This window comes from Taudactylus pleione, unplaced genomic scaffold (assembly GCF_031769625.1).
Source record: "Taudactylus pleione unplaced genomic scaffold, aTauple2 ptg001041l, whole genome shotgun sequence".
Lineage (NCBI taxonomy): Eukaryota > Metazoa > Chordata > Amphibia > Anura > Myobatrachidae > Taudactylus > Taudactylus pleione.
In genome coordinates this window covers 289180-303521 of record NW_028285442.1, presented here as the reverse complement: position 1 = coordinate 303521, position 14342 = coordinate 289180, and the positions used below count along the sequence as shown (strand labels likewise).

Sequence of the window (14342 nt, the reverse complement as noted above, 5' to 3'; positions counted from 1 at the left end):
ACAATGAACTTTAGTGGGGGAAAAATACTACTATTACTAAATACACAGCAGCATCTTGTGCAGACTGATTTGGTTCACACTGTGATATATAATAGAAGAAATGGTTATTCTGTCTCCTTTGCCAGCCTTCTCCCCACCCCCATGTGCTGCAATATAACATCCATTGCTTTACACCTTTATTCAGCACATAATGTTACTGTGTTGTAAATGACTTGTGTTCTCTCTGTACCTGCTGCTCCGCTCTTTCCGTTCATCCCAGGATTCGCCATATTGCTTTCAAACGGCTCTTCTTGTTTATAGTCTGAAGAATCATCTGGATCTTCTAGGTAAGCTTTTCCTCCTCCCCCTGCGCCAACCAGTAATGGCATAAACACGCCATTTACCTCCTTCAACAGAAAGAGCAATACAAAGGTCACACACTGAAATAACTGGCTCATTAAGGGCTGTCTAATAAAGCGTCTGTGCAAATCTTGTGTCTTATTTATTTTCTGGCCTTATGATGAGAAATACAGTTCCGAGTGTCACCTGTGGTCGGTGACCTGTGTATGGGAACGCATATCTTACTGGCGCTATTAAGGCGATGGCATGTGCATGAAGACAAAGTCATTTAAAATAAAATCCAGGAAATGTTGCAGACAAGGTGAATACTTTCTAATAGCTGCTGATAACTAGGACAAGTCCAACCTGTACTTCATACTAGGTAGTTAAAGAGGCAAATAGTTTTTCTTATTTATGACAAGATTTACTTTAACTACATACACTTTTTATATCCCCAGATATTTAACCAACCTCTAACAGGATTGCAGCAACGCACCATGAGAGCTGACAGACAAGCCAGGGGTCAAAGACAGATGTCAGTGCTGTTAACTGAAACTAGACTAAACTATCCAGAAACAGTCTTGCACACACATGGCCTGACTCAGCTCCGGAGGGAGGTGCTATCGCAGCTACTTACATGGTAGCAGCTGCAATAGCTGTACTATGGTAATCAGGCCAGGGCCGGCAACAGAAATCATGGGGCCTGGTACACTGATATCCCTGGGGGCCCCCTCAACCCTCCCCAGTCCCCACTATATGTGTGTGTGTCACATGGCCACTATATGTGCATTCATGGTGACATGGCCAACAGCAGGGGTGCACTCATTCTATGTGTGCTTTATCTATATGTATCAGCACATATAATAACCAGCAGGTAAAAACAGAGAGGGAATCACACGTTTTCCAAAAACAATCCACTGTAAAATGAATACAACTTAATCATGCCCCAATAAAGTGATTACTTGCAACCTTTAACTCACCTATAGAAGGATATTAATCTTAGAGAGAAGGAGAGAGGTCTATTGAGCAATGTTTTTTTACATAAAAAATACGGAAACTATGATTTTCATATTTTTTATGTAAATCCCCTATTCTGCAATGGGATAATGGAGAAGATAACACAATTATCTTCTCCATTAATTCCCTGCTCGCAGAGTACCACACTGTAGGGATCAGGCCATTGATCTCTACAGTGCTTTAACGCTTTTTGCTATTCAGCAAAGCAAAAAGTGTTAAATCACCCGAAAAATATTTACTTTATATAACGCCATCTTAGAATGGCGTTATATGAAGAAAATACTTAAATATCCCGAAAACTGCAGGGACAGAGGGAAATTTTCCCATAAGTCCCTGCAGGATCTTTTAAGTCTGCTTCCCGGTGACCGCTGGCAGGTAAAACCAATTAGAGCCTGTTAAACCTGCCAAAAGTGATTGACATGTGTATACAGGCTTTATACTAGCCTGTATACATGTATATTTATGTGCTTTTATATTGAACATTTATATATAAAAGCACACAAATATACATGTATACAGGCTAGTATAAAGCCTGTATACACATGTCAATCACTTTGTACAGGCTGGAGATGTACTTACCCCGTCGGCATTAAACGCAAGCAGAGGAGGAGACTATGTCCAAAATATTGCTGACTAGCAGCTGAATAGGGAGGGGAGGGGAAGGAGAGATAGAGCGCTGTCCCTAACCACACGCAGGCTGCTGCTTCTAGTCATTGCCACTCAAAGTCATCTCTACCACTTCTACTTAATTGCTGCGTCTGCCCCATAGGTGGGGAGAGTGTTTGCAGCCATTGCTTCTGCTTGTGCCTGATTACGTTCGCTGCCTCCTGCTCCTCCTAGGTTGCTGCGGAGGCATGGACAGAAGGGAAGGGCCAGCCGGGCGCAGTATCATGCTAATGACATTGTGATGTGATTCATTACTATTAGCAGGCAGCACAGCATGGACCAGGGAACGGAAGTCACCACGTTTCCCTAGCCGGCTTCAATGCTTTTTTTTTTGGTCTAATTGTGTTGTGCTGAACGGGTGGCCGTTGCAGTTAGTTTGTGCCCCTCTGAACCTCGGGGCCCCTCTTAACCTCGGGGCCCCTCTTAACCTCGGGGCCCGGGACAGGGGTACCCTTTGTACTCCCCAGTCGCCGGGCCTGATGGTAATGCAGCAGAAGCAGGGGCGTATATATAATGGGTGCAGGGTGTGCGGGGTACACGGGCCCCTGGGTCCAGGGGGGCTCCGCACCGCACACCCTGCACCCATAATATTACTTACCTCTCCGAAGTCCCACGTCGGCGCAGGGGTCCGGCGCTGTAAAACGACTGGAAAATGGCCGCGGCAGCCATTTTCCCATCGTTTGCGCATGTGCAGTACAGGGAAAATGGCCGTCGCGGCCATTTTCCCGGTGACCTGTGCATTCATTATAGACTCTGGGCACACTCTAGTGCCCAGAGTCTATAACTCCGGCACTGGCCGCACACAGCTCAGTGCGCTGCCTCCTGCCGCTGGGGGGAGAGGAGGGGGCCCGTGTCGGAGACTGCACTCGGGCCCCCTCCTCTCTAGAAACGCCCCTGAGCAGAAGGCGTCATGCCTCCTGCATGCATTATTCATCTGTGATGCGTTCTAGAATGCAATTATCAGATCATTTGATCCCTTCTGGGATCTTAATCATGCCCAAAGCAAATAGATGAGCTTCTCCTCATTGGATATTGTACCTACAGAGCCTGCAGATACTGCTGTGTCACCACCGCATACATTCCAAAGCCACCTCTGAGTGTATGTACAGGTGTATGTGCTCCACTTACCAGACACCACCTGTGTTAACTCACTCCTGGCTGGACCTGTTACACGTATATTCCTGCAATGTATACCAGCTGCATTAACCCTGTGTTGACTTGTCATTCTGTGTTCTCCCCGGTTAATACACCATTCCTGGTTAGACTATTCATCAGGTGGACTGACCTCAATCACACATGGCTACCACCTATATCAACACTTATACATGCCTCCCAACTTCTAAGTTCCCTGAACAGGGATGGGGGCGGAGCTTTATTGAAAAGGGGATGGAGCGTCTGGAAAATGGGCAGAGCCTCGTGGCTCCCCCCATTTACGTAAACTATGGGTGCGTACCCAGCACTCACCGAGATGCTCGGTAGCCCTCAGGCTCCCTGTACACCGGCGAACAGATGCCGTGCGCATGCACACCCCATCTGTTCTCCCTCTGATCCCCCCAACTCCCCCCCCCCACCGTTGGACATGACGTCACCCGCGATGTGAAGAGCCTGCACACCTACTGGATCTAGTTAGATCCAGCAGGCAGCGGAAACGACGGCAGGACTCAGGAGCCCTGACGCCGTGGAGCGGTGCCAGCATGAAGTCAGGTAACTTTCTGCACAGGGGTGTGGGTGGAGAGGGGGAGCTAGTACTGGGGGCACTACTACAGGGAGCATTGCAGAAGGGCCACAACTACTGGGGGCATTGCATAATGGGCACAACTACTGGGGGCATTGCATAATGGGCACTACTGGGGGCATTGCATAATGGGCACAACTACTGGGGGCATTGCATAAAGGGCATAACTACAGGGCGGCACTGCAGATGGGGCACAACTACAGGGAGCACAGCACAATGGGCATTACAGCCTGAGAGCTGGGGAATGATGCCTGCTTACATGCCTATGGGGGCAGAGTGGGGCTGTTGAGATAACGGGGGGGAAGGTTGTAGGCTGGAGTGAGACATGAGGGGCCGCTGCAGTGGCATGGGCGGGGGCTGCAGTGACACGTGACTGTGGGCTGAAATGGCAAAGGAGGGGGCTGGACTGGAGGAGCTGAAGTGTGTATTATGTGAATCTTTTATGTGGATCTGGCTTTCTCAATTTATTTTATGTGGTTCTGGATTTCATTATATATTTTATGTGCATGTGGTTTTTTAAAATGTATTTGTATGTGGATCTGGCTTGTTTCTGTGTATTTTATGTGAACATTGCTTTTTCAATGTTTTCTATATAGCTCAGGCTTTTTCTTTCACTTCAACAGTAAAAAAATTATATTGGGAAGATTATGTAAATTGTGTATTTTCAATGTGCTGGGCTCGCTCCCAGCATGACTAAAAACAGGGGTGTGACACAAGGTCATGCTCCTGCAAATGTCATACCAAAGGCGTGCGCACAAAAAGGGGTGTGGCCTTGTGACAGCTAGGCCATGCCCCATTTGTGCATGTGCGCCATGACTCGCGCATGTGCAGTGTTGCTGTCCCAATTTTTCCCGTGACTCATTCATGTGCAGTGCTGCTGTCCCTAGGAAACCGGCGCAGGAGCCATTTTCCCGGAGTTCTGGGCATGTGCAGTAGATTCTGGCACTATGCCAGAATCTACAGCACCGCCAGAGAGAGGGAGGGGACCCGCTAGGAGTCTGTACATGGGCCCCCTCCTCTCTTAAAACGTCCCTGCCGCTGTGGGAATACATGTGAGTGTTCTGTATTTTTAAAGCATGTTAAAGGCAAAACCAGCTTTTGCCTTTATTAGCACTGTATTACATTTAGCCTTATATTTAAAACACAATAATTCTGACTCTTTCATACATCATGAATAATTAAAACAAGACAAATAAGTTATGTCTGTGGCCATTAGATGTAACAGAGTCACATTTAACATGTACAAGAATATCACAATTAACAAGTCAGTAACATGTCAGGGATCAAGGATGTCACTTATTAGAACAGATAATGTGTTCAACCCAATTAAAATACAGTAAGTAACTGCAGTTGACTGAGCTCAACACTATTTGAACATTAGACACCTGTATAGCATTTCAGACCTTAAAGGAGAATGAATACATATATGGACAATAATAATAATAATAATAATAATAATAATAATAATAATAATAATACTACATAAAATAATAAAAAGTTATGTACAGCCAATCTCCTCATGTTCCTACAGCAAGGCTTTTATAATGGATTCAAAGGTTCAAAACTCTGCATTATCTGTGATGTGATTTCTCTCTCTTGGTTTCTTTCTCTCTGGTACTCTTATACCCACAGGAGATAAAACTGCTTACATGTCTTTAAAGTACAAAAATCATAATGGAGTCTCTGTATCGCGGTACCAATGACCCCCCCTTCCCCCCATGGATTCAGACTCATATGCAAGTCACATAATCCAGTCCATCTTTTCGAAGCTTTACTGTATCGTCATCAGGGTACCCTGGTGACGATACAGTAAAGTATCGATACATTGGACTGGATTATGTGACCTGCGTATCAGTCTTTGGGGTCTTTTTACTAAGCTGTGTTAGAAGATAAAGTGAACGGAGATAAGGTACCAGCCAATCACCTCCTAACTGTCATTTTTCAAATACAGCCTGTGACATGACAGTTAGGAGCTGATTGGCTGGTACCTTATCACCGTTCACTTTGGGGCATATATATCAAAGCTTGATGCAAGATAAAATTGTGAAAAATATATATCACCAACCTCTTAACACAGCTTAGTAAATAGACCCCATTATTACTACTAGGCGCCGCCGCTTCTGGATATTGTATTGTGGGCTTCTGTTGGAGCACCTGCAGAGGGCGCCAGGTATATTAATTTATATTACATGGGAGTGCCACCGGACGTGTACTAAATATACTGTATATATAAATATATATATGTATTTTTTTTTAATTTAAAAACGAATTATACCTCTTGATATTTATTTTGATTGTTAAAAAAAGAGCTATGAGTAGTCTCACAATTTACCCCCAGTGATTGATTACTTGATATATTGTGTTATTTATATATATATTAAAAAGTATTTTTGGAGGTTTTACATACTTCCCAATCTTGCACCACCCCTGATAAAGACGGCAACAACAAAATGCATTGGGTGTTTAAAATCTGTGCCCACAATACTATAAAGCCACATCTGGTACAACATCGTACTCTATCAAGGATGGTACAAAAAGTAGAAACATTCCATCAAGCAGAAAAAGTGGTATCAGATCTCCGGCTATTTGGTGCACATATAATAATTGCGATTTGTATTGTAAAAAAGTTTTAATACATTTTGTAATATTTATATTATATGTCAAAATGTGTCACTATTGAGTACTTTGGGATTATATTAACATTCATAAGACTAAAACATAACTAGTAAGTCAGACCACATAGGTGACATACTAAGGGGTAGCCATCAGGCTGTATCTACCAAAATGCCCGTTTGATTAAAATGATATATATATATATATATATATATATATATATATATACATATATAATATTCCAAAGTCCGCACTCACACCTTCTAAAATTGTATTCAGTCAGGGTGCACTTCAGAACAAAAAGTCCATTGTATAGAGATAGTATCCTCGAAATTCTCGGATGAAGGCACTCACTTTAAAAATAAGTTTTTTTATTGAGATTTATTCAAATATTTCATACAATTCTTTATGTCAGACACCACTTTACATGTGTCGACGTTTCGGTCTGCAATTAGACCTTTTTCAAGACAAGTGTCTGTTAGATGTAAGTAACAAAAATAGACATCTACAAAAAAAAAAAAAATTCAAATCAGTGTCATATAACAATGTCTATCTGGCCCCATTCTATTATATGTATAAAGGAAAAGGCAACCAACATACCATAAATCACGTCAAGGTGAGTATATTATAGCTCACCAAGGATAAAATAATCGCTGGAAATCAACATCTATGGATAAATAATACATAGAAGACTGTATTATATAGTATAATAAAAACCGGGATACCCACATATAATATCCCAAACACACATACAGATAAATATATACATGAGAACAAACAAATATATATGCATGAAAACAAACAATATGTAGATGTTAACAAATGTTGATGGCAATGATATAGAGAATCAAATAGTTATATGTAACACAACAGGATGCCCATATATGACATCCCAATTATGTATGTAAATCAATATATACATGAAAGCAAACAGATAAACATTACCAAATATTAATGGCACTGATGCAAGGAATCAAATAGATAACTAGAAATAAACGCTAATAAAGTGTGTAATATCAAACAATTAAAGGCACATAAGGCTAGAGCCATTAGATAATTGATAGTTTCTATACCTGCATCAGCGTGATCACAGCCATCCAAGCCGTCCACACGTGTAGCGCTGCCACACGCTAACGCTACACCAGACCGGAAGTATCGTACTGCTCTCTGCGCTTCCCCTAAATACATCCTACACGCGCGCTCCGGCGGGCGCCGTCATCCGCCCGCCACATGTGATCCGACCAGGCGCGATAGGACTGAGTCATTTAACTAAGGGAACCCGGCGGCCATCTTGGAAGCCAAAGATATATGCGAGTTAAGGGCAAATGTTGCCCTTCAAAAATAACAAAATCCTTAAGCGATATGATATTAATGACTTAAATAGAATGGGACCAGACAAAAAGTAAACCAAACAACCTATTTACCTAAACGAACAAGTGAATCTCTTAATACATTAAGATCAATATATAAACCCATAGAGAAAGCGCGACTTTAATCAAAAAATTTCATATCCACATAACATGAATAATTAAGATGAAAAGATAAAAAATGATAAGATGAAACAGTAAAAAATAAAAATAAGATAAAAATAAAAATAAATAAATCTAAAAATAAAAAATAATAAATAATAATAATAAAAAAAATTATAATAATAAAGAATATAGAATAAAGTAATAGAAAATATAAATATAATAATAATAGTAATAAAACAATAAAATAACAATGGGCAATTTTTATCTGAATTTCATAGGCGCAAACATATTCCACGTGGCTTTCGTATCCAGAATATTCCGACATTAGGGAATTATATTGGTCATTGAAGAGGTCAGTGGGGAACTACAGAAGGTGAAGGGTGAGATTGCACAAGCTAATATTACGATTATGCCCACCCTCAAGGACAAGAGTACTAATTGTTTGGATAGATGAAAAAATCAGGTTGAAACCTATAGAAAGGATCTTATATCATTCAAACATAAAAAATTAGTTACTGTGGCCTCCGACTATCAAAACCATCATGTCTATAGATGGCTTCTGGGTGATCAAGTGAGATCACGGGGTGGTATACCACGCAGATATATTCACAGAAGGCAAGTATCTTCCTTTCCACAGGAATCAGGTTCATCATACTCGACATCGGACACTGATTTTAATGATGACACATATTCACCCATCAGGAGTAGTGATTTTTTAGAACAAGGTCAAGGGCAGGAACCAACAGCCAAAGAAAGAAGGGATTGAAGAACCAGAGACCCCACCCGAGGAGGGGTGGACACAAGGAGGCGTGCCCACAGGCGACGGATGTAAATGTGGTATTTATTCTATCAAAAATACCTCTTGACATGGATGAGGTAAATCTATTAGCGAGAGGTCTTCCATTTGTACCCACTTACCAGCATGGTGGATTCAATCGTTCTGTGGACCTATATTGGTTTGGTAGGAATTTAAGACTAAAAGAATATTACGATGAAGTGACACCTCAGCTATCAGTTATCTAATGGCTCTAGCCTTATGTGCCTTTAATTGTTTGATATTACACGCTTTATTAGCGTTTATTTCTAGTTATCTATTTGATTCCTTGCATCAGTGCCATTAATATTTGGTAATGTTTATCTGTTTGCTTTCATGTATATATTGATTTACATACATAATTGGGATGTCATATATGGGCATCCTGGTGTTACATATAACTATTTGATTCTCTATATCATTGCCATCAACATTTGTTAACATCTACATATTGTTTGTTTTCATGCATATATATTTGTTTGTTCTCATGTATATATTTATCTGTATGTGTGTTTGGGATATTATATGTGGGTATCCCGGTTTTTATTATACTATATAATACAGTCTTCTATGTATTATTTATCCATAGATGTTGATTTCCAGCGATTATTTTATCCTTGGTGAGCTATAATATACTCACCTTGACATGATTTATGGTATGTTGGTTGCCTTTTCCTTTATACATATAACAGAATGGGGCCAGATAGACATTGTTATATGACACTGATTTGAATTTTTTTTTTTTTGTAGATGTCTATTTTTGTTAATTACATCTAACAGACACTTGTCTTGAAAAAGGTCTAATTGCAGACCGAAACGTCGACACATGTAAAGTGGTGTCTGACATAAAGAATTGTATGAAATATTTGAATAAATCTCAATAAAAAAACTTATTTTTAAAGTGAGTGCCTTCATCCGAGAATTTCGAGGATACCATCTCTCTCTTTCTCTCTCTCTCTCTCTCTCTCTCTCTCTCTCTCTTTCTCTCTCTCTCTCGCTCTCTCTCTCTCTCTCTCTCTCTCTCTCTCTATATATATATATATATATATATATATATTCCCCCCATTCTTCATTCTTGGCTGTTTTCCTTGTAAATTACTTTCATTCATCTCAATGACAGCTATTCTGTACATTATTAGAACCTCTTGTTGAATTAATACAATTTTACAATTACAGGGACTGTTATTGCATGAAACTGCAGGAGCCAGATTTATTATCCAATGCTAATGCAATACCTGGTATACAGTAGCTAATGCTTTAAAGGGGAAGCTGCGAAACTCACTGATTTTATGTCAACCGACACAACCGCCATCATTAGTATTGATACTTGCACCAGCCCCACGCTATGTGCATGAGATCCGTCAGAAACAGGCTTCCCCTCGCTGTGCATACAACTCAGAATCGGACAGAGCTTTCTGTAACATGTTGTCCTGAGGGAAGGGCTATTAAGCCCTGAAATATTGACCTGACTCAAAGTTTGTATTTGGAATATATCCTGAGGCATGTTCCAGTAATTATGTACCACATTGCAATTGTTTGGAGGTGAAAGTGCTCATTTATCTTCTAAGAGATGAAAAGAAGGGAGTCATGCAGCCATTGAGAGCTGTGATGAGAGGGAGGAGCAGGGCTTTCCTACAGCTCTCACTGCACTTGTGCAAAACAAACACTTAGAAGAATTATATAATATATTACAATTCATTACCTTATTGGGGGAGGGCATGCATAATAATATTGTTTACATTATTTTTACCTACTTGGCCCTAGTGAGGTTTTTGTATTTTGGAGCTGATGAATAATTGCTCTTGGTTTTGCCTATTTCTTTTAATTGCTTACAAATGGCTTGCAGATCTCTTTTTTTGGTTTTTGATAAGAGATTCTCTTCAGTGTACTTTATGATAAATTATGATAAATAATTATAGGAAATATATGGTATATTTGATAAATCTGCCCATATATTTTTACACAAAAATGTTAGGGAATGGAAAAGATGACTATTAAAATGTTTAAAACTTTGTAAAGTGACTTAAGGAAAACAATGAAAAGTTTAAGAACAGGCTTACAAAGATTTACAGAACAAAAGGTTAATTTACACATAAATAAATTGTACATACAGAACTCTTGAAAACAGAAGAACACTTAAAGGAAAATAAACAAATGAAGATGCCAAGAAACATCCAGAATATTGGATTTATTCTTTATAAAAGAAATTACGGGAATTATGGAAGTGAAAAAACCCCCCAAGAAATTACAATCAGTTATGGCACATTCAGTACAGAAATATGCGAGGAAGGAAAACTCTAGTACACGTAGAGAAGAACAACATATAAAAGGAAGATGATAATATACATTTCCCAGCACTGTTAGACATAATGTATCATTAACCTGAGACCACACTGATTCCAATGATAAAATAACAAGTAGGGAAAATTTTCACACTAGGAACTCTCAAATCAAATCTATGAGATAATGGTAGAAGATTTCATTATTTTCATCAAACTGTGCACAATGGAACATAGAAAGTCAGCACAGAGATATACTGTAACCAGACAAAGAGGCTCACAGAGCCAGAAACATACCCAAAGAGCCAGAAGGACTTTCATTCAGAAATATCTAAGGAAGAAAAACAGCAACTTGCAACGACACAGAAAAAGATCAGCAATAGAAACCCACTATACATAGTAGCCAAAAGATCAAGATGATAAGAAGAGGAGTTAGAAGGGGATATAAAGAGAGAAATAAAGACAGTAAGGGCCTGATTATGAGAATCAGGTCACATCATTGAAACATGCACCAGCCCTATACTAAGTGCAGTCTCTCTGTCTGAGTATGGCCTCCTATGTGAGTTACTAAGCATCTGTGTACGCAAACACTTCAGCGTCACGCCCTAAGGCACTCCCATACCACACCCATAATGCTCCCATAAGACGGACCATCTCCGGTCATCTGAATAGCCACCTCCCTGTCACTGTACTTCTCAGTGCATCTGCAATTGCAACTGTGACTCTGTATGAACACTGCAGGATGCATGCACAGTGCAACTTAGATGCATACACAGTATAAAAAAATAGTTAAACTCTGTGAACATTGCCATTGAGGGGTGATTCAAATGTTTTTTGGGTGGCTATTTGTTTTTTGCGCTCAATGGAGCAATTCAATTGATGCTTCATTTGGGCACAATAGCCACCGGTGCCTGGTTTATTGCACAAAAGTGTGCGATAAACCCGTGGTGTTTAGGCACCCCAACCAGGACTTTAGATGGGTTTACCCATTTTACACAGCTAAACCCGGTCCAATTGGGCTGGAAGACCAGTAATTAATGAGCACCCAGAACGACTGAGTTGCAACACTAGGTGCACATTAATTATCACCGCTCACAAAACAATTGAATCATCTCCTGAGGGTCAACATTTCCAAAATAGTCTTTTATGACTTTCAGGCATTAGAGTACTGAATAAAGGTCTTACTAGCTATAGTACATTTCAGGCAAAAGTAAAAGCAACACAATTTTGTGACTATTATGTCTAAATAAGTTATTAATTTAATATCCACAAACACAACATATTCCAGAAACCAATTCTACCACTGATTTGTGCAATCAAAAACTTGTTACATAACTTTTATTGTAAAAACTGACTCAAAATATTGCTGACTTCCAGAAAATGGAAAAAATAGGACTTAGCATTTAATTTTACTTTTGCTGAAGTGGGATATCTAGGACGTTTATGCTTCACATGTCCCATGAGGAAAAAATGAATCTACTGTATATTGATTAGAACTGCCAATAAAGGGACATTTTCATATTTGATCAAACAGTTTATTATTTAAAGAGAAGTAAATTATTGCATAAGTGGCACAAACACATTTAAGCACCAACAGGAGATTTTATGAAATAATGAAAGAGTTAAAGATATGAGAAAAATAAATTAATTAAAGTTTGATATATTTAAATAATTCATGCATAGACCCCTGTTTCATTTGCTTACCCAAGATTCAAAAATGTATTTGTTAATCCCCCGCAGGAAAGTCTATAACCTATTTGTATCAATAGTTTTTTCTACTACAACCTTGGTGCATCATTTAATGTCATAAAAGGTATTTGTTATGCATCTTATTTATAGTAATATTGATTACTCCAAAGAGTTGCAATTAATGAATATTGTTTGGAAAAATTCAGGTTTTTCAGATTTGCAAGTAAAAAATTCAGCTTTTCTCTTTATATAAATAATACATTTTTGGAGGGTTTGAAAGCAACTACAGTACTACATTTACAGTATTTGGGACAGCAATGGGTACCACCTTCATCCCAATTTTGCCAACAATTTTTGGCTTACTGGAGGATAAAATTGTCTATGGTATGGCATCTAGAAATGAACCTGGTACTATGAAATTTATATATTATAGGTAACATGGATTCTTTAATATTTTTATTACCAATTTAAATGTAAACTATTTCAACTTATTTTTAACTCTCCAAATTGATGCTAGAATCATAATTATTTTAGACACATTCTCAGCAGAAGGAATTAATCTTGTAACCAACAACTATCACAAAACAATTTTATAGCAAACTTTTTATTTTTACATCTAGCAATTAGTTAAATAAATCATTTAACCACTTAACTGAAATTTGTTTTGCCCTAAAACAGCTCCAAAATTGTAGTTTTTTTTTTGTTATGATTGAATTAGGTCAAGAACATCTTTCTAAAACTTATCCAACACGAATTTATTATTATTTTTTTAAACACAATATACCATAAAAATAGCAAATTTTATGGTATACTGTAGTAATGGTTATTGATAGCTGCACCATCAATGAGAGCCCCAACCAATGTTAAGGAAACAATGGTGACAGCGGTCTCAAACAACTGACGATTATTTATCAATGGGGCAACCATCAGTAAAAATAATCGCTTGTTTTAGACCACAGCACCGATGTGGTCTTGCTGACCACCGGGACCCATATCCAGCGGCTGCAGAGAGGACAGAGCAGCCACTGGTGGACTGGTGCCAGGCTGCGTTAGATAGGCGAGGGGAGGGGGGGGTTAGGGGGGAAAAGAAGGAGGACAGCCGGCTGCTACTGTGTATTTGCCCTGCGGCTGCTCCATTCCTTCTGCAGCAGCCGGGTGTGGGTGCTGCCGAGGAAAAGCTTAAGGTGTGGGTGCCACAGGGGAAAGGATTTGCCTGGCAGCTGCTTCGTCCTCTCTGCAGCCACCGGGCTGTTTCTAGGCAGTAGCAGGGGGAGTAGGTTTTGCCTGGCAGCTGCTCTGTCCTCTCTGCAGCTGCTGGGCTGTCTCTAGGTGGCGGCGGGGGGAGGAGGTTTTGCCCGGCGGCTGCTCTGTCCTCTCTCCCTCTTCGGCAACTACTATTATAATACATGCCATCAGTAAGTAGTCCTGCTTAGCCTCGATAATGGAAGAAGCAGGACTATGCTTTTAAAGAACGCTAGTCGCCCCCGTCATACATCTCCCCCATTATGCTGTATATAGGAAAGAATAAACATTTGCAAGAGTGAAATAATTAGAAATTGTTTTGTAAGCTACAGTAATTAGTTTGAAAGACTATTAGATATTGCAGCACATTAATGAGAATAGGTTGATATAACAACTTTTAAATTACTATTTAAATTAATGGTTTATAAAGATGGTATAAACACATTTGGGGACATTAAGCATGCTGCTGCTAATCTTGAATTTATGTAAGGATTATA

General features: G+C 39.6%; 1 protein-coding gene across 1 annotated transcript in view; it reads right to left on the bottom strand.

Annotated features, from left to right (window-relative positions):
- Positions 1–14342, bottom strand: part of LOC148453998 (leukocyte tyrosine kinase receptor-like) — a 204178-nt gene that overhangs the window by 64936 nt on the left and 124900 nt on the right. Inside the window, exon 17 of the mRNA XM_088461358.1 lies at positions 230–386. Coding sequence (XP_088317484.1) covers positions 230–386 — 157 coding nt within the window. The remainder of the gene's footprint in view (positions 1–229; positions 387–14342) is intronic.